At 44.2% G+C, this 26506-nt stretch overlaps 1 protein-coding gene across 3 annotated transcripts in view; it reads left to right on the plus strand.

The window, feature by feature from the left end:
• Positions 1–9318: 9318 nt before the first annotated feature.
• The window catches only part of ALDH3A2 (aldehyde dehydrogenase 3 family member A2), a 40095-nt gene continuing 22907 nt past the window's right edge, over positions 9319–26506 (plus strand). For all 3 annotated transcript variants that reach the window (XM_088446369.1, XM_088446370.1, XM_088446371.1), the window contains exons 1-2: positions 9319–9468; positions 25630–25793. In XM_088446369.1, the coding sequence (XP_088302495.1) occupies positions 25641–25793 (153 nt within the window). In that variant the 5' untranslated portion in view covers positions 9319–9468; positions 25630–25640. The remainder of the gene's footprint in view (positions 9469–25629; positions 25794–26506) is intronic.

Consider the following 26506-nt stretch of genomic DNA (forward strand, 5'->3'; position numbering starts at 1 on the left):
GCTGAAGCGGAACGTGACATGTCAACAGCTCCTTCTTCATTTTCTCCCGCAACTGGGGCTGCCAGGAAAAAACTTAGGTATCCTAAGCAACCCGCTGGCGGTGATGCAGGGCAGGCAGGACCAAGTTTGGACATCTGGTCCGGACTGAAGGACCTGGCAACAATTTCTGACATGTCTACTGTCACTGCATATGATACTGTCACCATTGACAGAATGGTGGAGGATTACATCGGTGACAGCATCCAAGTAGGCATGTCAGACAGTCCATACCTGTACTGGCAGGAAAAAGAGGCAATTTGGAGGCCCCTGTACAAACTGGCTCTATTTTACCTGAGTTGCCCCCCCCTCCAGTGTGTACTCCGAAAGAGTGTTTAGTGCAGCCGGGAACCTTGTCAGCGAAAGGCGTAGGAGGTTGCTTCCACAGAATGTGGAGAAGATGATGTTCATCAAAATGAATTATCAGCTCTTCCAGGGAGACCAGCCTCCAGAACGTACAGAGGGACTTGTGGTGGTGGATTCAAGTGGGGACGAGTTAATACTTTGTGAGGATGAGGATGTACACACTGAAGAGGGTGAGGAATCGGTGGATGAGGAGGATGAGGATGACATCTTGCCTCCGTAAAGCCAGTTTGTGCAGGGACAGATTAATTGCCAGCTTGTTTTGTGGGGGCCCAAACGAACCAATCATTTCAGCCACAGTTGTGTGGCAGACCCTGGCGCTGAAATGATTGGTTTGTTAAAGTGTGCATGTCCTGTTTATACAACATAAGGGTGGGTGGGAGGGCCCAAAGACAATTCCATCTTGCACCTCTTTTTTTTCTTTGCATTATGTACAGTTTGGGGCCTAGTTTTTCAAACTGCCATCCTGTCTGCCACTGCAGTATCACGCCTAGATGGGTCACGTGTTTGTGCTGCCCACTCGTGTCGCTTAGCATAGTCATCCAGCTACCTCGGTGCAACCTTTTGGACATAAAAACACTATTGTGAGGTGTTCAGAATAGACTGGAAATGAGTGGAAATTAAGGTTATTGAGGTTAATAATAGCATAGGAGCAGAAAAACCTACAAATTCTGTGATTTTAGCTGTTTTTATGCTTTTTTTCAAAAAAATACAGATCCAAAACACAAAACCCAGAACCCAAAACATGGAAGGGTGGTTTTGGCAAAACCAATCCAGATCCAAAACACGAAGAAAGATCCAGATCCAAAACCAAAACACAAAACACGAAAAGTGGCCGGTGCACACCCCTAATAATAATCAGTGGTCGAACTGGGAATTTTGAAGTGGGGGTATGGAATATTTAAGGTCGTAGATGTGCTGGAAAAGGAGGCGTGGTCACTCAAAAGGAGTGTGTCCTTAAGACGTGCCCCCTTTCATCAGTGTAGTGTACCATACCGTAGCATCCCTTATGCACATAATGCCACACAATAGCAGTGCCCCTTATAACACATTATGTCATGCAATAGTAATTCCTCTTACACATTATGCCACACACAGTAATGCCCGTTAAACAAATTATGCCAAAAAGTAATGCCCTTTACAAGTTATGCCACACAGTAATGCCTGCTTCAAATTATGCCATGCAGAATTAGTGCCCCTTACACATTATGCCTCACAGTAATGCCCCTTAAACCATTATGCCCCACAGTAAAGCTCCCCCTACCACGTAGCCTCTTACCTCCCCTTGTCCCTCCAGCATCCTCTCCCCTCCACATCATGGGGCAACCGGCAGCAGCGCAGACCACCCCCTCATGTGCCAGGTGTGGATTTGGTGCCGTGCCCGGCAGGCATCCATGGAGAGACAGCGGCACAACTCTGAAGTCATTTCGAATTTGACAGTGTAAGCTAGTCAATTGGAGCTGATGGACCGCTACATGCGTAGCAATCCCATCTCTCCTGGATTGTTGATAGTAGGTAAGTAGTAGGTATGTAGTAAGGTAGGTAGTCGGAAGGTGGGCAGTAGGTAAGTAGACAAATGGTGATTAGGTTAATAGCAGGTTGGTAGTGTATAGGCAGGTTGTAGGTAAGTAGAGAGTAGACAGGTAAGTAATAAGTTAGGCAGTAGGTAAGAAGACAATAGGCAGTTAGGTTTATAGCAGGTAGGGAGTATATAGGCAAGTGGTAGGTAAGTGTAGAGAGTAGAGTGTAAATAAGTAGTAAGGTAGGCAGTAGGATGGTTGGCAGTTGGTAAGTACACAATAGGTAGTTAGGTAGATAGCAGGTAGGTAGTATGTAGGCAGGTAGTAGGTAGGTAAGTAGAGAGCAGGCAGGTAGATAGGTAGTAGGCAGACAAGCAGAGAGTAGGGCTGGAGACAGTATATCGATAGTAGGGCACTGGCTCCTCTGCACTCAGCAAACAGCAGGAGCCCCGAGGGACTGGAGGGCGGGAGGCAGCAGTGGGGAGACCCTGGTCCCGATCCGGGTGGCAGAGGCGGAGGGTGGAGGAGCCAATGGGCCGTGGGGTACGTGTGGGGAGGGTAACTTTTGGCACAATTAATCCCTACAACTGGATATCTGGGGGACCGTCACCAAGCCCCTCCGATGTAAGCTGCTCCGAGGTAAGCTGCTTCTCTGCACTTCTCCTCCTGTGCTCTGCCAGGGCTCCCAGGCTGACAGTTGGCTTGCGGACCTGTCAGTCTGGAAGCCCTGTCAGAACACAGGAGGAGAAGTGCAGAGCAGCAGCAGCTTACCTCGCGGGAGGGGGGGATCGGTGTCCATCTCCCGCAGTAGGGATCATTCCCCGGATTACCTGTTGTAGGGACTCTCTGTACCAAAAGTTAGCCTCCCCCACTGGCGCTTCCTTCCTCGCTGCTGCCACCCAGATCGGGACCAGCGTCTCTCAGAATGCCCCACGTGTGTGGCATAAAAGAGCCTGGTAGGTTGTAGTTTCCTGCTGTTAAGGCAGCGGGTGGCACAGCAGGGCTCAGTGCTTGAAGTGCCGGTATACCATACCGTTGTATACCGGCTCACTTCGAGCACTGATAATAATAATAAAAATGCGTCTTCCTTTCTAAATATTATACTAGTACATGTAAACACATAACCCCACCATTAGTGAATAATAATTCATCCCATCTCATTGAAAGCTGTGCGTTCGTCTCGTTAATGTATCGGTTATACCATCATAACAACATAGCAATTACGCTACCGTATAGTACGTATGTGTACTGATTTGCGTCCTGTTCAACGAGCTTTGCGATATTATTAAAAAGATTGGTTGTGCGAACATGAAACATGCAAATACACTGGGCCCGATTCAGGGCCGGACGCTCGCTCTGAATCAGGGCCATCCTACCTATTATTGGAGCGGCCTCCTGGCTGCTCGCATAGCTGTGGGTGACCACCCACCATCGATAGCACGCCCCCTTTGGTAGGAGACCCATAGCGACGGCTTGGCCGTCGCTATTCGGGTGTCGCACATGCGCACGATGGAGCTCCCTCGTGCGCATGCGCACTAGGGCCATATCGACCCGCTTGCGAGCGCTCGGCTCTCGCGAGCGGGTCTGAATCAGGCCCACTGTGTGAACGGGATGGGCCCGCTTGTCAGGGATATCCATCCACTTCTACAGTATGGTATTCAGTAGAGATGAGCGGGTTCGGATTTCAGAGATCCGAACCCACCCGAATTTAGCAGATCCGAGTCGGATCCAAGCAGGCTCAGGGTTTCCCGCCTGACTCGGATCTCAAAACCGAGGCAAAACCATAGAGTCGGAAATCTTGCGGTTCGCGAGCTTATGTCTCTATGATCAATGTAGTATATAGGGACCACGCGGTGGACGCCATTTCACTCCGGCTGTGGAGACTGAACAGAGAGGGTGGGTAGTGTAGGGCTGGGAGAGTTGCTGGTGTTGTTTGGTGTTGTGCTGTCTGCTGTGTCCTGGGCTGGTGCACTGCTGATCCATTCTGGGCTGGTGCTGTCTGCTGTGTCCTGGGCTGGTGGTGATTTGCTGTCTGCTGTGCCCTGGGCTGGTGCTGCTGATCCATTCTGGGCTGTGCTGTCTGCTGTGTCCATCTCGGCTGGTGCAGAATACATCTGGGCTCTGCTGCGTCCATCTGGGCCCAAGTTCTGGACTCAAAAAAAAAAAAAAATTGTCAAAAAAACCCAAAACAATAAAAGTGTCTTTTTGTGTAATATTTTCCTGTGTGTGCGTGTTAAGCTTAACCGCACAAGATCCAGCCAACGCAAGTTGCAACCTAGTGCTGCCCAACTCTAGTCGTGATCAATCGGTGCTCTGGGCTCAAGTTCTGAAGCTGAAAAAAAAAAATAATCAATTGTCTTTTTTTTTATCTTTTACTGTCTGTGTGTGTGTGTGTGCGTGTTAGGCTTAACCGCACAAGATCCAGCCAGCAACGCAAGTTGCAACCTAGTGCTGCCTGACTCCAGTCATGATTAATCAGTGCTCTGGGCTCAAATTCTGGAGCTGAAAAAAAATAAAAATCAATTGTCTTTTTTTGTCTAATATTTTTGTATGTGTGCACGACTGCACGTGTGTGAAATTTGTAACTGCACCTTGGCTACACTATTGGTGCTTGTGATACTGCTTCAAGACCGCAGAAAATATGGAGGGCTGTCATATGACAGGAGAGCAATGCCAAGAACCACATGTTGTAGCTGCCGCCAGCAGTGCAATGCCGTCAACTTCCTCATCCTCTATGAAGGCCCATGCCCCAGGGCTTAAGTCACGCCATCGATATGGTAAAGCTACTTGTACTGAAGTTAAGAAAAGAAAATTGAAAGGAAATTTGCCTTTAGATAAACCAAAAATTGGCAATATGCCCTTCACTTTCTTTAGGAAGACTGCTGATTCTGATAGCCCTTCGGAATAAACAACTGTGTGCCCTGAGAAATCGAAATCACAAATCCCAGAGGAGAGTGCAAGTGTGTCCACGGTTGCCATGTGTGAGCCAGACCTAAATACTAGTGTACTGGAGGATCCTCCAAGTTCCAACATTTTGTGTGCCCTCTTTAAATGTGGGGAAGGGCAGTCAACATCTTGCAGACGTAGTCATTGAGGATGCTTCTGTGGAATTGCACATGGAGGAGGAGGATATTTTGGTAGTTGAAGGCGCTAAGGATGATGAGGATGTTGATGATGAAGATGTTGGTGATGAGGATGTTGATGATGAAGATGTTGATGATGAGGATGTTGATGCCGAGGATGTCCTTTGTGTAAGTAAGGCAACAGTTGTTGCCCATGGATTGAAAAAGCCAAAGCCCATTGTTGTCATGCCAGGACAAAAGCAAGCTGGATGCACCCTTTTCTGATCATTCTAGTGTCCTCTTTGATTTGGCTACACACTGCCTTTGGTGCTTCCCTCCATTTCTCTCTTAGGGGCCAATTCATCATGACATAATTATCACTAGTGCTCTTTTTGCGGAGTCAGCTTTTCGGAAAAGTTATACGTTTCTCCCTATAGGTGAGATCCATAAGGATTTCCTCACTGCATCCGCCCACCCTCTCTCTTTTCCCTGACATCTTTAACCCCCCCTTGTGGCTTCCAGTGTCCAATCTGGCCCTGCATCCTCTGATGTCCGATACTGTCGCCCCCCCCCACCCACCCCTGCGGCCACCGCGGGTGTCTGATACGTTTTATTCTCTGCACCATCCCCTGCTGGGTAACAGGGAGATGTACTATAGGCTGTTTTATAGAGGCTATCTGTCCTCTAACCCATGCCACATTATTGGCCTCACTAATACATCAGCATGTCTGTAATGCACCCGTTTGGAGGTGGCCCTATACCATTGCTTTTGGGATTGCTGTGTAATTAAACAGTTTTGGATTTCAAATTGCTCTTTTGAGCCTGGTCACACATGGTCCACTCCTCCCCCCACCCTCATCTATTTTCCCCTTCTGCTTTGCCTTATCCCCAATCTCTCTTTTTTTTCATGTATTTTCTTTATTACCTCTATTATGTTAATGGGATATTACTGTTACACTAGTCTCCTTTTTTGAAGTATTCCATCTTTTTGCCACTTGCATTAATATGTTTTACATGTCTATATGGTTGTACGACTTTGTCTATGCCAACAATAATGTCAACCATATATCTTGTGTGTTTCTATGGCTATATGCTTTTGTTTATGCCTATTATTATTGTTAAATGACAATTCTGCTCTTTGTCTCCCTTGAAAACTCTATCTTAATAAAAACATTTTGGAAAAAAAGAAAAAACTATCCACATTGCTGCTTTACTCTAGGCACAGGGGCTACTCACTGTGTATAAGAGGTTGGGTCAGGCATGACATTAGGTCACGAGGTGCAGTGTACTCCAATAAAACTAATACAGTTGTTTCTTTTCCAGCACTAATTTAAAGCTGGGTACACACTGAGACGATGTCGGCACGAAATGTCGTTTCCAGCCAAATCGGAATGACATATTGGCCACATCACTCAGTATGTGCAGCCAATATGCGCGCTCCCGTGGCTGCGACGATATCACAAATGACCCCGCTGCAGGTAATGAAGGACGGAACGAGGTATCGTTCCGTCGTTCATTACCTCGTTTTGATGTGTACCCATACTGATGGGTACAGATCGCTCAGTGTGTACCCAGCTGAAGAATACACTTGCAGTGATCATGTCTTCATCGTCTGCTACAAAGCCTACCACCGGAACATTATGCTGAAAGGGCCAGTGACCATGTAATGGTAGGTGAATCCTTTTGTGAAATGCACTGGTAGCATGTTTTGTACAGCTGTAATACAACATGTTAAGTACCACTGCACTAACGTAGTCTATGTAAATATATACTCCTCAGCATGGTGAAAAGTCACTTTCTTTTCCTGCACTGTTGAATCTTTGTTGTTGTACATTATACTGGATACATTTACCAAATGTAGGGTAAAGAGGTTGTGGCTTTATGGAACAAATGTTATGTAATCCGAAACAACTTAGGCAGATTTGGTTGGGCTGTGGGGCCTATTTAGCCCTGGATTTCCTGGTAGGTATTGGATGAGTGGGAGTGGGACTGGTACCTGACAGGTAAAAAAAATCATTACAGTATAGCAGACTGTTAAGTCATGTCCCAGATTAAAATATGCTTCTAAATGTTATTATATGGACATTATATAATTATGTACTGGCTGACATGGTGCAAAGATTTTTTTTTGTTTATAGGGTCAACTTACTACTGTGCAGGTGCATCTGTGCACAGCTCATGTAGTCTACACAGGCCTTGCCACACTACAATCTCCACTGGGTTGGGTACAGGATCCAGACGGTCAGAATACTGACAGCAGCATCCAAACGGCACGACCGACGGAAGGATATGTCGGTCTTAACCCTTACTCACCATCCCGCAGCCTAACCCATCCCTCCAGCAGCCTAACCCTCCCCCTAGTGCCTTAAGATGGCCACACACATAGCGATATTTTACCCGATCTGGCTGATTCCGACACATTGGAACGACAGATCATGTAAAATATGGCCAAATTGAGAGTAAATCGTGAGTCACGATCACGATGCGATGCGCATCACCGCTGGTTGCACATCGCATCGTCAGATCTGCCGTGCAGTAGGGCAGATTTGACAATCTGGGGCACAATGCACTGGAAAAAAAAAAAAAAGTTAAGATGCAAGATAGATCTTAAGTCAGATTGGATGCTTTTTACTCCAATCGTGTGTAGGACTGCCGGGGAGCTGCCGGGGGAGAGTTCAGGGGAAATTGCACACATCGTGGGATCGTATGCAGATCGCTATGTGTGTGGGCACCTTAACTCTAACAGTAGTGTTACTGTGCATTCTGTGAGGATCCTGATTACATTTCTCCCCATCATATGTCTGCTGCATTTCAGCTTGATGGACTTTTGCATTATATTGTTCCATATATAGGGCGGGATGCATCAAAGCATATTTTGCGGTCAAACCTCCAAAAATGAAATTTTTCAGAGGTTTGTCCGCTTATTGCATATGCACCAAGCTCTGAAATGCGATACATTCCGGTGCTTGTATGCGGTGGGCAACGCCATCATTACATTAGGGTTGGCCATCGGCCATCGATAGTTAGCAATCATCGCTTGTTGTAGATGGCCAATGCGACGTGTGCGTCACTCGACGCATGTGCAGAAGGATTCCCGGGTCCTAAACCCGGAAATCTTTTTATCGCAAAGGACAGCTCTAACCGGGAGAGCTGTCCTGAGATCTTCTTTAAGCATACAGCGTTAGTAAACACCATTATGCTTGCGTTGGGTCAGGTGTTTTTGGGATTGCAGGTGCATGCAGCAGGCAGGTGGATTTTTCATGTTTTTAAAAAGTTCACTTTAGAGACATAAAAATATGCTAGCACCCATTTTCAGGTACCCCAAATTTGACAGGACTACTAATACCCCTTTTACACCGGAGCTAAAACCCGGGTTTTTGAAGGGTTAACCCGGGCAGCTCCCTGGTGTAAAAGGGCAGAGGGTTGGATCGCCGGGTCGAGTGACCCGGCAATCCAACCCGGGTAACTAGCAGGGTTTAACACGGGCGTAGCCCGTGAAACCCTGCTATGGGAACAGCGCACTCCGGGTCACGATGACCTGGAGTGCGCTGCTAGCCGGCCGATTGGTCCGGCTTCAGTGGCGCTTGGAGATGACGTCATCTCCAAGCGTCCACTTTCACTCCGCAAAAGCCGGGTCTATGCAGACCCGACTGCGGTGTGAGCGGCGCTGACTCGGCAATATCCCGGGTCAGCGCCGGCAAAATTCCGGGTCTGATCCGGATAGGAACTTTGTTCCAACTCCGGGTCAGACCTGGAATTTAGGTGGAAAAGGGGTATTATTTTCACCCAAAAATACAGCTTTATGCCATTCTTCACCACTTTTACAAAGACGCTAATAGCAAGCAATTTACACAACTTAAGTACCCAAAATAGTCTTATTAGGGCTATTAGTACACATCTATATTGATTTCCTATGTTAATGTATCTTTTTCTGGGGTACAGACTGATTTTCCCAATTCTTTCAGTACTTTTCGCCTGTTCCACATTCGCCTATTTCCGTTTTCGCCTGATTTGCAATTGAATTAGGCGAAAAGTGGGGACGAGCACGGAATGAAGTCGCCTCTGAAACAGGCGAATGAAGCGAAATGTCAGACAGGCGAAAACTTTGCCTCTAATTGAATTCCCCTCAATATATTAAAAATAAAGAAATGTGATATGTACTGGTAGCACCATACGTACAGTAGGCTAGCAATAGCTACATACGAGGTTATCACGGGTACTGCGTTCACTGACTGACACTGACAGTCTGACACAAAGCCCAGTCATCTCTCACCCCATAACCCCTCGCTGTTTATTGTGGCTGGGAGGGACTGTGACCAGTGCCAGGAGTCATGTGATCGGGGGGCGGAGCTCACACATTGGATTTGGAACGTTTCCCTGGACGTCAGTGTTCTGTCACTAGTTCTTCTGGCTGATCCGTCCAGTCTTTCCTGCTCTGTTCTGACTGAGCTCCCTTCACAGAAGCGCTCCTCTCACGTCACCTGCAGGTAAGCTCTCCGCCCTAGGGCATCACCTTACGGCCTGCAGGCGGACAAGAGGCCTGTCCTGCTGCTTATCATGGCCTTATCAGAAAGCTGAATGTCATGTGAGACCCTGCTGTGCATCTTTTTGTAATCTACGTTTCCGTAATGCAGACTTCTGCATGCTGCTTGTTATGTCATTTGTGAGTCACAAAACAGTACAGGTATTGGTGAATAGTGTGGTCCTGAGTCTGATTCGGATGCAATGTCGATGCTTATATAGTTGATCAACGTTTTTCAACTGTGCATGCGTTTAAGTTGCGGAAAAGTCGCACATCGCGTGTGTTAAACGGCAAGTGTATATAGTGTGGGAGGATCGATTGAGACGGACGGGCTCTGAAATATATTGGCAGTGACTGGGTGTTGGTTATTTGGATGAACTGATATGGTCTGTCTAAAGTCCCCCATACAACAGCAATTGATTGCAGCAATCGTGCAATTTGCAATCAATTGCTGATGTATGGGGGGGCCTTTATAGGTGTGTGATAGAAGTGGTATCAGGTGCACAGTCACTCACATTGGAGGCCATACACTGATGGGGAATTTGCACCTAGCATGGGGCTGGTGCAAGTTTAAATGGTGGAACCGATGGTCGTATTGCAGTATTTTAGCGTTTATAGATATTGAAAGTGGGCGTCTCAATGCTTGTACATTCAGACGCACAGCTATACACCAGGGAAGGACTTAGCGGAATTAGTATAGAAGTTTATAACTGCAGAATATAACTATCATTAAACATTTCTTGAATGAGTGGAATTGCATAACCAGTTCTTAATTCAACACTAATCATAATTACTGTGGTAAATATTTGGCACACACATACTAGGATTAAGCTCAGTTCAGTCTGACGGCTCCATTTTATTATATTGCTTTAAATGGGCTGCAGAGAAATGGGTTATTGGCCCTAGTACTGGCATTTTGCAGATACAGGTAACTCCTGTCCATTAGAGTAACCTCCTCTAGTAACCATGGGAAAGTGTTAATTCTTAGCCAGAAATTGGCCAAACTGTATTGCATACCTTTACAATTTGGACAGCTTCAGCTGGGTACATGATCCTAGATCATGGCCAACTGCACGATATGTCAGTCGGCTGTACACAATAAATGATATGTTGTGAGACCACATCCAGGAGCAATGTTGTAGTCATTCAAGATATTTTCTGATCAGCCTGCACTTCAGGCAGATCAGAAGACGCGATGAACGACCGGCGGGAGCATACACACTAAACGATGTGTCTATGTCGGCCTGATCCGCCATATCGGACAACATATCCTCTAGTGCACAGGTTCTCAAACTCTGTCCTCAGGACTCCAAACAGTGAATGTTTTCCAGGTCTCGTCACAGAATCATAATTGAAATAATTAGCTCCATCTGCAGTTCTTTTAAAATGTGTCAGTGAGTAATGAATACACCTGTGCACCTGCTGGGTGACCTGGAAAACGTGAACTGTGTGGGGTCCTGAGGACCGAGTTTAAGAACCACTGCTCTAGTGTGTACTCAGCTGAAGTGTATGTAGACATGTGGGTTTTTCCCTATTTACAGATTTATTTTTAGGTTTTCAATCACTGCATTACAGAAAGCACACATTTTGTATTTATTTTAATTCACATACAACTGATGGTAGAAAATGATAACATTTTATAAGGCTTGGCCCTGATAGGTATGATAAGACCTGGTTGCCTTCCCATCTGCTGGAGGGTTCCATGGTTGATGGCCAATGGTTTTCCTATGAATTGATTTAAGATACAATTATTATGCAGCTTCTGTGCTGTGCTTTCAGAGTGTAAAATGTGAATTGGTTTGTAAAGGTGCACAAATAACCTCAGGGGGTGATATTTGTACAGAAGGGAGAATCTGAGCTCCTGTAAAACAAGGTAAAAGACAGTTACTTTAAACAAAATCTTACAGAGAATTAGATTACTTTTGAGAGATTTTGTCCAGCTAATGGCCCATGGACTACTTGGGCACTGTGACATGTTGCAGATTAGCACTGTATTTCTGCAGCAGCACCGTACAAAATGCATTCTTAAGGCCATATTCAATTAGGCTGCGAAAAGTCAGAATCAGCGATAATGTATCACTGATGACGTCATTTTTGCATGTTTGACTTATCCCCGTATTCAATTTCAAAGAGTTTACGGCGGTGCGAAAAGTCTTAGAAAAAAAAAACGGGGATAATTTTTCAACATTTTTTTACATGGCGAAAAAAAGTGCAGATTTGGGGTTTAGCCCCTAAAAATGAACTGTCAATTCTTTTTTTAGGGACACCCCAAAAAATATTTTAAATTTGGGGTTAAAAAAATAAAATATGGGGAACAAGTTTTTAAATAACGAAATTAATTCAGGGGGGTTCCCAAGTATGCGGCAGGTGTTTAGAATAATTTGGGTGGTAGTGGCAGGTGCATTTTTGAAGAATTTTCAAAATGCACTTTAGGGACTTAAAAATATGCTTGCACCCATTTTCATGTACCCCAAATTTGATGGGCATAGTTATATTTTGCCCCCAAAAAACCTAAGTGCTATTCCTTATCACTTCCTCAAAGTGGGGGAAAAAACACCTGCCGCGGCTATTTAAAAACCCTAATTACCTTCTGCAGGGAAAAACAGGGGTACCCACAGTAATCCCCCATGTCAGGACATCATTAGGGTCCTAGGATGAATTCCCGAAAATTCACTATTTTTCCCGATACCTTTCTGCCAGGTCCCGTTTTCGCTGCTTTCTAATTGAATGCTGGAATAAAGTGGGCGCGCGCCCGATACTTTATCCCCGTAAAACCTCTGATGTGGAGCGAAAAGTCCAGCACGGACTTTTCGCTCCCAAATTGAATATGGCCCTTAAACTGGATATACACTGACAGATATATTGCTTATTACATTGAATGGGTAATATAACTGTAGTGCATCGGCGGGTATCTGTAAACATCGATCGGAAATGTTGCATCTGTCCTGTAGCACAGCCGATGCGACAAATTATCTGCAAGATATATCGACATCTGGCTGTGTGTTTGGGAGACCCGCCAAACGCCCGTACACTTGCTGTGAGACCCGCCGGTGATTGACATCTCAACTGGCCAGGCAATTTAAATGCCCTCCCAGTTGTGAAGTCAGCGTAGACACATCGGCCGAACGTGTGTACCCATCTTAAGTCTTGGGTAGAGTATGAAAACTAAAACATAACTTCTAATTGATCACTTAGTTGTGTACTAGCAATCCATACAATCTAGTGGGTACCACAAGTCTGCCATGTTCAGTGAGCCTGATCTAGCTCCTGTCGGTAATATGTTCCCTGTATGGACAAAACTGTCTCAGCAAAAATTAGTAAAGCCCCTTAATGTCTGCCACGGTCTGGGAAAGCTCTCCTACTCCTGCTGTCCAACATGCAGCATTTTGCCCATTGACCACACACTGCTGGTAAGAGAACAGCCTGCAGCAGATGTCGAGGACCCAGTTGGTGTGGTTCATTGCTACGCTATAGAGACAGAATTCAATAAATAGAAATGTAAAACATTACATCTGAACTGAAAACTCCCTTTTGTGTAGAAGTAGCCTTTAATTGTCCCAGGAGAAATGACCCTGCTTCACAACTTAAATATTAGCTCTTCTAAATAATTACAGTGCCTCTGCTCAGCAGCATGTGTGTGCAGGCTGGGGGTATTGGATCAGGTAGTACGTTTATTGACTTCTGATGACTAATTAAACCTAGTGTTTGTGTGTGTTCATATGGTAGGGAATATGGGATTATAAAATCCACTGGGGCAGGGACTGATGTGAGTGACTGTAAAGTGCTGCATAATATGTGTACGCTATGTAAATGTTAATAAATAAATATTGTATGAGGCCACTGTTGGTTTTTAATGTGGTCCTTGGTGAGCTACTGTGAGTGGGCAAAGCTGAGTATATGTCTAGTTCTGCAATAAAGCCAAGCCACAAATTTAAACTGCCACAACTAAAATGTGTGGTTATGATCACTAATCTCTATTGATGTAATTGTGGCTTTACCCACTGCCTTGACTTGTGGTTGTATTTTTCGTTCGGGAAGCAATCGCAGTGAGCACGCAGTGATTGACAGGAAGTGACCGTTTGAGGTTGGGGACGGGGGTTTTCAGAGAAACGCAGCCGTGTTTATGCGTTTAAACGCCATTACAGGGGCATGCATAATTATGCCCCAGCGACAGCATATGCAGCCAGAGCACCACATGGCTACAGGAAGCATTGCAACTTGTGAGGCATGTCGAGCTCAACCACTACTCTGGTAAGTACCCTAACCCTCCCTTAGTGGTGCCTAACCCTAACCTCCCCGCAGTGGCGCCTAACCCTAACCCTAACCCCCCCCCCCTTCCCCTAGCATAACCCTAACCCTCCCAGGGTATACCTAACCCCAAGTTCCCCCAGGGGTTCCTACAATTAACCCCCCCCCCCCACGGATAAAGGTCCCCACTTACCTTTGTTCTGGACGTTGGGCGTAAGGATTTCAGTGTGTGGCTAAAGATAGGCTTTGGTATTTAGACGCCCGTCTTTAGTACAAAGTCGGGATTCCGACGTTCGGCATCCCGGATGCCGGTAAATGAACTGCATTCAATTTTGGTAACATCCTTCAATTTAGAAGTTTTCTGTAACTGTTACCAGATACAGTTCTTTCTTACCAACTATGGTTACTGAAATTATCTGTTAACAAGTTACTTTTGTTTCAGAAAATAAAACTCCAAGGGGCGTATTCAATTAAAGGTGAAAAGCCGCAATCATTGAAAAGTTTTCGCTGATGCGTGATTTTCGCCTGTTTCCGAAGTATCGCTCTATTCAATTCCAGGACATTTTTGCCTCGGCGAAAATCCAGGCAAAAAAGTTTCTCCATCAAAAGGCAAGAGAAAAGAAGTGCAAAATCCATATTTTGGGGTACAAATGTGGGGACTTGGTTAAGAACCCTTTGGACACCATCCTCCCCCCTAATGTCCAATTAGACAAAAAAAAAATCTTAATTCACCCCCCAAAAAAAAGAGTTGGAAAATAGGGCTAAAGTACTGGTACAGGTATTTTGGGAGGCTGTATGCTTGCAGAAGGTGTTTTTAGGATCGCAGGTGGCTGCAGCAGGTGTATTTTTATCATTATTTAAATCTGCACTTTATAAGCACCAAAATATACTAGTTCCCATTTTAATGTACCCCCATTTTAACTACACAACTACTTCCCACACTTATGCAAATATGCATATAACAGCACTTTGACTCAATTTACATGCCCTAATTACTTTTATTAGGGTTATTAATACACTTCTATTTTGATTCCCTGGGTGAGTTAGGCTTTATTGGGGGTACAGACTGATTTCCCCCTGAAAAACTGACCTTTTCGCCAGTTACGCTATTTGCTCCAAACTCTCTGTTCGCTGTTATTAGTAAGAGAGCTGGGTGATGGAAAACTAAACAGCCCTAGGTTATCAGAACACTTCTTTCTGTTTGCTTCTGTGATGTAGGTATAAGAATACAGTCCTACTACAGGATGACACTGCGTGTATGTGCAGCGTAATAAGTTACTCACATCTGCTGGCAGGCGCTGCTGCTGAATACAAGAGTCTGCAGACCGCTGCTGCTCTGATCCCCTTCAGCTACTCCTCACCCCCAGCTGGCTTCTCTGAGGTAGCTCCGCCTCCTTCCTACAGCCACTGCCGCTGGCTGCTACTTCTGTAGACACCTACGGGCCCCTGGCTGGCCGTTACTGCTGACAACTGATTAGAAGCCGCCCGCTCACTGAACGCCACACTCTCCAGCCCTTTGATCCCAGACAGACGCAGGCGACTCCTCCACCCCATCGTCCTTTAGAGCTGGACCAGGCCGCCGAGTCCACAAGCTCCCTCTCCAGCTTCACCCCTCCTGCGCCCGGCAGCTCCCATCGCTAAGTTGCTGTTCGGGACACAAGGGGGTCGGCACTAAAAGAGCGATCAGCAGGCTAACTTTTAGTTTGCCAGCAGCTCCTTTTATCCCATTCTCTGTCCCAGCCCTTCTTTTCCGGACAGGAACCCAACAGCTCCCAGCCATATCACTCCGTCTCTTTTCTCCTGTGCATGTGCATCCCACACATTGGGCACACCTCATCACAGAGAAAAAAAGTACCACATAAACTGATATGTAAATACATTAAATAAATACATATTTCATGAATTACAATACTCCATTATAAATACATGACACACACATACATTTTACCTCATGAATTGTGACTTTAGTATATATACATATATTTTTATATACACATATATATTTGACTATATATGTGTCAAATATGTGTGTGTGTGTGTGTGTGTGTGTATATATATATATATATATATATATATATATTATATATGCGCCTTTTTAATATAGTATGGTCTTTAACCCTTATCAAGGGTTACAGTCAGAGCTACTAGGTGAGGTGGGGTAGCTCTTTGGCACCATATGCCTAATTCTGTGTTTGTTGTTTGTTATTTTAAGACTACAGTCAGTTGTTTTTAGGGTTTTTTTAATTAATTTTATTTTTCGGTTATAAATATGTCATGTCCAGCTTTTTTTTCAAGCTATGCATCATCATTGTGGATATGTTTTGTCCTTGACATGTTCCCACAATTTCTTCCTTGTGTTATTTGTTTTTATTATAAAAACGAAAAAAAACAAACAAAAAAGAATCACGCTGTTGTATACCTATAGTAAACAAAGGGATGATCATGTCAGAGGATACACACTGCTGTGTTTCATGTGGATAGGAGAAGCTACATTGAGATTCTAACAGTAGATAAGAGCATGTGACTAGTTTTGAAGGAATCAGTATGATTTACCGGCGGTTCAAATCCCGACAGCGGCAGCCCGACAGAGGAGGAAATCCTGATCGTCCTAAGGTAAGTACTAACTAACCTAATTATACCCCCTAACCCTCCCTTAGCGGTGCCTAACCCTAACCTTCCCCCCAAGTGCATAACCCTAACCCCCCCTTTCCCCTAGCCTAAACCTAACCTCCCGGGGTGGGCGCCTAAACCTAAGCCCACCCCGGGAACCCTAAACCTAACCTTCCCTTTGCTTGCCTTAACAAAGTGCTTCTATACTTCATTCTCTTGTGATGGATCATTTTCGCTATCGAGTTACGGAATCATATGTTGCGGCTGTGGTGTTAGCTGATAGGGAGAGGGCATAGAATAGGAGAAGCCTGTGATCATGCTGGACAAAGGGGTGGCTGCTGCAGAGGGAGTCTCTCTCTCACATGCCACTGCTTATGAAGATTCGGGAGAACAATCCGGATGACTACCAGAATTTCCTGGACATGGATGATGCCAACTTTCAGGAGTTGCTGCGTCTGGTGACTCCATACATCCAGAGGCAGAATACAAAGTTTTTAAGAGGGCCATTTCTGCTGAGGAGAGGCTGGTGACTACCCTGGCTACTGGCAAGTCCCTGGCTGACATGCAGTTTGGCTCCCTCATCTCCCTATAGATTGTAAGCTTGCGAGCAGGGCCTTCCTACCTATATATCTGTCTGTTATTTCCCAGTTTTGTTCTATTAATGTTTACAATTGTAAAGCGTAACGGAATATGCTGCGCTATATAAGAAACTGTTAATAAATAACTAAAAATAAAGTCTCCCCTCAAACTTTGGGCCTCATCATCCTAAAGACTTGCAAAGCCATCATTACTGTCCTGAAGCAGCAGTACACATGGTAGAATAGGGATCTAATATACACATGCACATCACTAGGTAACATAGGTGGGCAGCAGCAGTACACATGGTAGAATATTGGCGCAATATACACATCACTACATAGGTGGTTAGAAGCAACACACATGGTAGAATAGTGGTGCGATATACACATACACATCACTACATAGGTGGTCAGCAGGAGTACACATGGTAGAATAGGGGTGTAATATACATACCTCCCAATATGACCCTCTCCAGGAGGGACACGATGCTCTGGTCCTGGACTTACCTGGTAAGAGGTAGGGGAGTCACACCAACTGTCATTTCACACACTGCCAAACATCACTGGCTGGGACTCACTGGCAGTTGGTGTGACTCCCCTATTTGAATTTTGGACTGTACTGAAGCCCCACCCCTGGAGCTGCCACCAAATTACCAGGGAAGTCCAGGACCAGAGCATTGTGTCCCTCCTGGAGAGGGTCATGTTGGGAGGTATGAATATATACCCATGGACATAACTACATAGGTGGTCAGCAGCAGTACACATGGTAGAATAGGGGTGCAGGCATACACATCACTACATAGGTTGTCAGCAGCAGTACACATGATATAATAGAGGTGCAATACACCCATGCACATCACTACATAGGTGGTCAGCAGCAATACACATGGTAGAATAGGGGTGTAATATATGCATGCACATCACTACATAGGTGGTCAGCAGCAGTTCACATGGTAGAATCGGGGTGAAATTATGCATGCACATCACTACATAGGTGGTCAGCAGCAGTACACATGGTAGAATAGGGGTGTAATATATGCATGCACATCACTACATAGGTGGTCAGCAGCAGTTCACATGGTAGAATCGGGGTGAAATTATGCATGCACATCACTACATAGGTGGTCAGCAGCAGTACACATGGTAGAATAGGGTTACAGGCATGGACATCACTACATAGGTGGTCAGCAGCAGTACACATGGTAGAATAGGGGTACAGGCATGCACATCACTACATAGATGGTCAGCAGCAATACACATGGTAGTATAGGGGTGCAATATACCCATGGACTTCACTACATAGGTGGTCAGCAGCAGTACACATGGTAGAAGAGGGGTGCAGGACATCACATACCAGATATGCAAAAATCTAAAAAAAAAGCTGCTGATGCTGCTTCAGGTGACATCCACATTGGCCTGGTTGGAGCGACACTTCGTACATACTGCATGATTTGAACAAAGTCGTTAACAAGATTGTCAGATTGAGCTGCATGTAGGGGCGACCTGAAGTTGCGACGGACGACGCTGCGGGAGTGCGCATAGTTCATACACACTACCGATTTGAAAGATTTGTCGTTCTGATCCACTGGAAACGGGCAAACAGTTCAAAATTTTGTCTTGTGTACCCAGCTTTATTGTCGTGTGTAGGAAACCTCAGGCACTCCTGCACTGACAGACCCATACCAGAGTTCATGTTCCCATAGGCCACTGTAGGGGTACTTTTAATTGTTAATGCTAGTTTATTAATTTGGCAAATGCATTTGGCTTAAAAAAGATAATTGTAGGTTTCAAATGCAGATACAGTAAATAGAACTGGTGGCTGTCTAACAAAACAGTACTGAAATGCTATGGACGGGATGCATGAAGATGGCGGTACCCTCTGCAGCCAAGCCCCCGAGAGCATCGCATTCCGGGGCTTGGTGAATGTCTCCCCTTGCTGCATCCTGCCCAGTGTGAGTTAAAATACCAACAAGTATAGTAACACATGACTGACATCAGACATCCTTCTTATGTCCACATGTGCTTACAAAATGCATGTAACCGGCAATTTAAAACTTCGTCGAGTATGAGGCCTTACAAGTCAGATGCCATCCAAAATAGTGCGGTCTTGGTCTCCTAATGATCTAACAGGGGATAGCAGAATGCCGGCTAGGGATTTATGGTAGGCATCTAAATACTGACGCCTACCGTAATCCAGGATGACGCGTGCCCGAACGAGGTAAGTCCGGGGCGCCCGTCCTGTTAGCCGCGGGGTGGGGGAGGGTTAGGTTTAGGGCAGTTAGCGGGGTTAGTGTTATGTTTTGGGGGGGTATTTATGGTTAGGCACCCCTAGAGTTGGAGGATTATGCACTCCCCTGGGAGGGTTAGGTTTAGGGAGCGATAAGGGGGGGGGGGGGGGTTAGGCACCCCCGGGGGGAGGTTAGGGTTAGGCACTAGGGGGGGAGGTTAGCTAAATAGCCGCCGGCATTTCAATCCCATTCCGTCGAACAGAGGTGAGCATGGTTTCTTGGCTTCCGATATTCATCTGTCATTCTATAGAGTGCTGATAGAGCAATATGGGCTAATTCCCCTCTTTAGTACATCTGTGTACTGTTCTACTGAACTTTGGATCTCTAATCTGAGAGGTAATAACTTGTATCTTATCTATTAAATGATTTTGAAAAATCTGTCACATAGGTAAAATGATGCTTTTTTATTACATGAGCAACAAGCAAACAACTTTTAACAATAGGTTTATGTGCTATATAAGAATAAAACATAAAAACTATTCAGCACAATATTTAATCCTGTATCATTAAATTCAGACGCCTTGGCAAAATATTCTAAATCTTAGCAGCTAGGGCAAAATATTAGTACCTCCCAAAAAAATGTACAAGGTGGTGGCTTTTTGTTAGCTGATGGGGCTATGCAAAACAAAAACCGTTCCCATAATTAAAGTTTCCCTATTTAGAGCCACCTACAGCTCTGTGTTTTGTTTTTGTTTGTTTGTTTTTTCTCATTTTTACAAAGTGGAAAAATAAAAAAATATGAATCCTGCTCCCCATGCCTTCAATAGTACACACAATTTGGTGGCACCTATTAGTTATACCCTTTTCAGACCTATCCAGATTCCTGGGAATTTGGCCTGCCTCGGCCAAATTCCCAGGATGTCGCGTATGTCTGAAAGGTTCCTACCCGGGTTGCCGACCCTCCAATCAACCAGGGAATTTCCCAGGACAAGTCCTGGGAAATTACCCTGCTCATGTCTGAATGGTGCTACCTGGGAATTTACTCCCGGGCTTCACCAAACTGCTCCTGATTGGCTGGCCACGGCTGCCTGCTGCATGATGATGACATCAGCAGCAGCAGCCGGAGAGAGACAGGATAGATGCCGGACATATTGCACATATTGCTACAGAACTGCGATCTGGAATTGGTGAGGAGAGGGGACAGGAGAGGAGTGTCAATAAAGGCATTTATTAAATAAAACTTTGTATTGAAAACACAAATGTTGTGCCATTTTTAAAGTTACACCCTTGAATTAATGTTGCATGACCTCATTAATGTGTGCCAGCAAAGTGTCCACTTTAAATGAGAAAACTGTGATTTTCTGTATAGAAAACAGAAAAACCTGGCTTATGTTTGAAAGGGGTCTACCCGGGAATTTCCCAGGTTGAAGCTGTAGTGGGAAAGGGGGGGTCTCGACCAAATACCTGGGAATTTGCACAGGAGAAATTCCTGGGTCTGAGCAGGAAATTTCCTGGATCGTATGTCTGAAAGGGGTATTAGAGATACAGACCGCTGTAAATAGGGAAACTTCAATTATGGCTCATTGCCCAGCCATTGTATAATGTAGATGTTGCATCCTTTGTCCCTGTGTGGGGCAATGTAGACATACCGGCCTGTGCTACCTTATCTGTTGCACAAGCCATGTGCCATTTTGCAAAAATAAATCTGCTTGATCCCTAACGTTACACGTTTTCTATGGAACCCTGATGGATTTAATTAAAAGTTCTATCCACTATTCAACACAAAGCACCTGATGCAGAGATTTATACAAAGCCGATATTTTCGCAGATCGAACGATTGTTTGCTAATGCGCATGCCCGCACTGTGCACACGCAGTGATTGGTTTGTGAATATGTTCATATAGAAGAACCATTCACAAAGTAAGTGACAGGCAGTCAGCGTTTGGGGGCGGTTAGAAGAACGCAGGTGTGTCTGACAGTTTAAACAGCGTTATATGGGCGTGCATAAATTAGTCATCGCGATCTCCTGTGCAGCATTAGAGCTCTCTGCGTGTCAGAAGAGCTGCAGTGTTTGCGGCTGGTCAGACCTGCCTCATATGCATCATGGCTGCCCGATGTTTGGCGATGATACAGATGTTTATGCTCTTGCACATCATCGTATGGATATGAGAGGGCAGCAGTGGGCATCCCTATGCTAGGGTTTGCTTTGAGGGGCATTAGCATATTTTAGCAACTGTGATCCGTGAGGGAATACAGTTGCGATTAAATTACCATCCGTCTCTGAATCAGGCCCAAAGTACCTGATAATGTGCCAAAAATAATGTAATAGAATAATTTTTAAACATTAATTAGGTACAAAATACTGAAAATAACGAAGTGCATGAGCACTCACCCCCTAGCTATATCCATACTAGATTTCCTGAATTATCCAACTTTCATCACATCACATAAATAGCTTATTGGAGACCAGTTTAGGTTTAGCAAATGATCACAGAATAAATACAGCTGTCTCTTCAATCTCTCCCAGGTAGCTGGTGCATTTCTAAGGACAGACTGCAAAATAAAGACAAAAGGACATCCTAAGAAGGGATAAGGTCATTGAGATTTACCAATCAGGAAAAGGGTACAATAATATTTCCAAAGCATTGAATAAACCCAGAAGCATAGTTAAGTTAATCTTAAAAATGGGAGTAAATATAAAAACTGTGATCAGGTCGTTCTGCAAAACCAGGTGTCCGAGCATGAACAGCTGTAATACGGGAGGGATGGGAGGTGCGGTGTGATGTTAGGTCAACAGTTCTCATGTCGATATGCATCAGGTCGACATGGTGGAAATGTTGACATGCATGGCAAGATAGATTGTCAACCTAACTTCCCTGGTGGCTCACCTGTCACTTACCTGGTCCCAGTGGTAGCGACGACTCCACTGTCATCTTCCAGGTCCCAGCGACCATGTGACCAGCACTTTTGACTGAAACAGCTGACGGAGTGGCGCTGAGGTGAGTATTTTACCACTAACCTCTCCCTCTGTAGCCTATCCCTAACGTCCCACTGCTGCCTAACCTTAACCCTCCTGGCGGCGTCTAACCCTAACTGCCAGCATTCCGAGAATGGCGACACATGACGACATCTCATGTCAAAATTATGAACATGTCGACCTGTTGAACCATGTAGACATAGTGGTGTCCGGATCACTGGAGGTGGGGTGGGGATACTACAATAATTACTTATTTTAATTTTTTATATTTCCTAATTAATTTATAACAAATGGTTGGATTTTTGTCAGTTGGTCGAGTAGTTTGTGAAAATAAATGTAAATTAAATCCATCATGGTTTCCTGTTGTAACACAGCAAATTGTAAAAATCCCAGAAGGGGGAGGGTGGAGGAGGATTGGATTATCTGCATACTATCATGTGATTTCTAGGGGATAGGACCCAAGTCTAAACACAGAATGCAATTCTGTTTTCATACACCCCTTAAGGCTCCCATAAGGGCACAATATACGTGCTAATCCGACGGATCTGCACGACATCGGTGCTATATCGTGCCGTGTATGGGCATGATATCGCACCTGATATCATGCTGCGTGCTCCAGTGGGGTCGTACATCGCATCCCCAGATCTTCCTGCAGAACCAAGAGATCTGGGATGGAATGTGCGATCCCATTGAAATGATGGAGGGGGGAGCCGGCATATCGTGCGGTCTGCGGGGACCGCACGATCCTATAGATTGTAAGCTTGCAAGCAGGGCCCTCTTACCTCTGTCTGTCTGTTATTACCCTGTTTTGTTCTATCAATGTTTCCAATTGTAAAGCGCAACGGAATATGCTGCGCTATATAAGAAACTGTTAATAAATAAATAATAAATTGCCGGCGGTGCCAGCACAATCCGTCTGCCGACGGATCGGCAGTCGCCCTAAACGGTGCATCGCACTGTGTATGGGCACCTTTATACACACAGCCTGAAGGTAATTTTTATTCAATATTTTTAATAATTTTGTGCATCAAACAAGGTTTGTGTACATACACAATATATATTTTTTTTCATATAAACCTTAGCCACACAGGGTGAAGGTAATTTTATACAAACTTGTGCCTTAAAGTTTGTGTACATTGAACCTTTAGAAAGCAATCTCAGTCATGCTCAAAATTATTTGGAAATGGGAGACTCAATCTGTACTTGAAAGCATCAGGCACCATTCTGTTATTTAACAAACGTTACATGGAGAGTGTTGTAAGTGCCAGATAGCTGAGATCACTATTATACTCTGTATACGTATATGTAGTCAGTAAGCTATGGTGCTGGCAATAGTTATATCGTGAAAGAAAATAAGTGAATTTTTAAGATTTAAACAAACATCGGTCAAAGATGTGGATCTATATAAAACCTATTCAGTTGGAATAAAAATCATATTTTATTTTAGAAAAGAGTTGTCCTATATTTATTTGTGTTCAAAATAGGAAAAGAGGGCCTTACATGACAGCCTGCTTCAACCTTAATGTAAGGCAACTAGAATTTATTAAGTCCTAGTTTACACCTTAATAGTAATTTCTTAATTATTAGTGCTACCAGTCTGATTCCAAGTTACTCGATCTGTGAAAGTATTGAACGCTGCTCTATTGTTTGTATATCACATGATTGCAAGGTGCATCAAATGTCATCTACTGGGTATGCTATCTACCGATGCTATCTACCGTCCCCACAGCTGCATTATATATTTACACCAAAGCTTTGACCATGCAGCATGAATTATGCAGGTTCAGTGACAAAATGTGTTCGAAAAATAAGGTTACTATATAATACAGTAATGCTAACTATTACACCATCTATGCTGCTCTTCTGCTTCCCACCTACTGTATTGTACACTCTAAATAGCATAATTTCAAAGACAGCGGTGCGTGGTCTACTTATTGGCCTGACCTGAAACCCATAACATTAGCTCACTATCGTGATGCTGTAATTTTTTTTACCATACAATGCCTGTAAGTGAATGCCTTCAAGTTGACGCATCCACAACTTTAGTAGGCTGATCCCCCTACATAGACCCCCCCCCCCCCTTTCACCCAACACCATGAATTCCAACAGCTCTAGTTCAGTTAGCAGCATGGCAGGATTTGTATACCCATCCCTAATCCCAAAAGCACTAGGGCTCTTCCCATACATGCGAAGCAATGGGTACAATGTATTAGCGGTAAAAAATAGAACAAAAACACTTTTTTCATGGCACTTCGAGAATTACAAATGCCAGCCTGCCCTGGCAGGAGATCTGACCGGGTCTCCATTACTTTTGGACTCCTAAGAGTTAAGTCATATTTTTTGTTTTTAATCCCCTTTTTTAATCCAGATTCTTCAAGATCCCCATGGAGGTGGGCAGGGCTATTTTTCTGGGAAAATAGGTTCAGGAACTGTGGGCAGATCTATAAAAAAAAAACAATTCTGTACAGTATATTCTATATACATATATATAGTATTTACAAAAGAAGGCACTCAAAAGGGAATTTAAAACAAAACTTACCTTATGGAAAATACAATTTGGCCCAGGACATTACGTCATAGTTAATGAGAGGTCCAGTTCCTGCTGAAAAATAGCACTGGAGGTAGGTGTGTAAAAAAAAAAAAAAAAAAAAACATGGCCGGGTATAGAGGTCTCTTAAGGTATTTTTTATTTTGTGTTTTATTACACTAGTGCTTTTTATTTTCGTCATGTGGCCTTGGTGCACTACCGGTGCAAGCGGGTCTGGAGTCCCAGGGCAGTCTGGCACTTGTGTTCTCCATGTGCCATATTTTACAATCGTTATCTAGCTATTGCAACTAGAGCTTTGTGTACCTAGGAGGAGGTACCTGCACTTTTTTTTTTGTGAGCCTGATCCTCCTAGGGAACTCAGACCTGGCAACAGTTGGTCTATGCCTAATTGGAGTTATGGTGGGGGGACCTGTAGGCTTTCCCCTCTATGGTTCTTCCAGCAAAGGCTAGGAAAGCATAGTGCTTTTTACACTAAAACAATGTTCGTTTTCCCCTGATTTTGGAGTAATCCACAAAAGGCTGAAAGCGGTAGGGTTGACTGCTATTTAGGTAGGATCCCCATGTTTTTTTTGAATGATTCATTAATTTGCATTTCTATGAAACATGTAGGCAGCCATTTACAGATGACCATCTTCAAAAATGTTTGTCAGTAAACTATCTTTTTGAATTGTCTGAAACGATAGCCCAATACCACGCACTTGAAAGATATATAGAAAAAGAGTCTGGCAACTCAAACATTTTGAAAAATCAAAAATCAACAGCTCTGGACCGTTTTTGCCCATCTTCCAGCATTGGCAGATTACCTTTCATGTCCATACACTGGATCTGATGGTCTTTCCAGATTTTCTCTCAGCGTATGGCCAGCTTTAACGAAGAAGAGACATTCCTTTGCTGTTCTGAACAGTATTACTACCTATTTTTTTCCTTCCATCCTTAGAAAGAATCAACATGAATCAGATTGTGGACAAAGCAAGGCAGGCATTTGCCACTGGGAAGACTCGCTCATTGGATTTCAGACTTCAGCAGCTCAAGGCTTTGAAGAGGATGATCATTGAGAAAGATGCTGATATCAAAGAAGCCTTAAGAGGAGACTTGCACAAGGTACTTGTGTGTTTATTCATATCATTGATTGTGTTGATTACAGTTGCAAGAGAGGTCACTGTTTGGTGGCTTTAGTGTTCTTATGTATCCATCACTGTGTGAACACCTGTTTTTATAAATTCATGCCAGTATGCAGTCACTAAGTTAACAATCCCTATTTCCACACCAGGATGTTAACAGTTATTATGTTGCCTTTGTTAACATGTCAACATTAGGTTGGGGGGTTACGGTTAGACTTACCTGAAAAAAATACATTGTCAACATTCAGACCGTATCAACATTTCATCATGTTCACTGTTGACAATACTATGAATGTCGGCATAATATAATGAACCATTCATGCCTAAGTACGGTCACATTTATTAGTCATTAATACCATTTCTCAATTATCCATATAAAATGGTCATACATTTACTATAAGTTTGATTACCGTGTTCAAATAAAACTATGTTTAAGTACATATTGGAATATTTTTACTAAAATAAAATGGATGTATGAAAAGCCTGCCAAGGGAATATTTCTGGCTTCATTATTCAGCATATTATTGTGTAAGATTTGCACAAGAAAGAAATCCTTTGTGTTCTATGGGGAGCGATTCATTTGTTATAGACGCCCCCCACTGGACGTCTGTCCGATTAGGCGCCTGACAGAGCAATTCATTTGTTACTCTGTTCGGACGCATAGAGCTGCGGGGACTCGCCTTTCTTCTCACA

The sequence above is a fragment of the Taudactylus pleione genome, unplaced genomic scaffold, assembly GCF_031769625.1.
Source record: "Taudactylus pleione unplaced genomic scaffold, aTauple2 ptg000397bl, whole genome shotgun sequence".
NCBI lineage: Eukaryota > Metazoa > Chordata > Amphibia > Anura > Myobatrachidae > Taudactylus > Taudactylus pleione.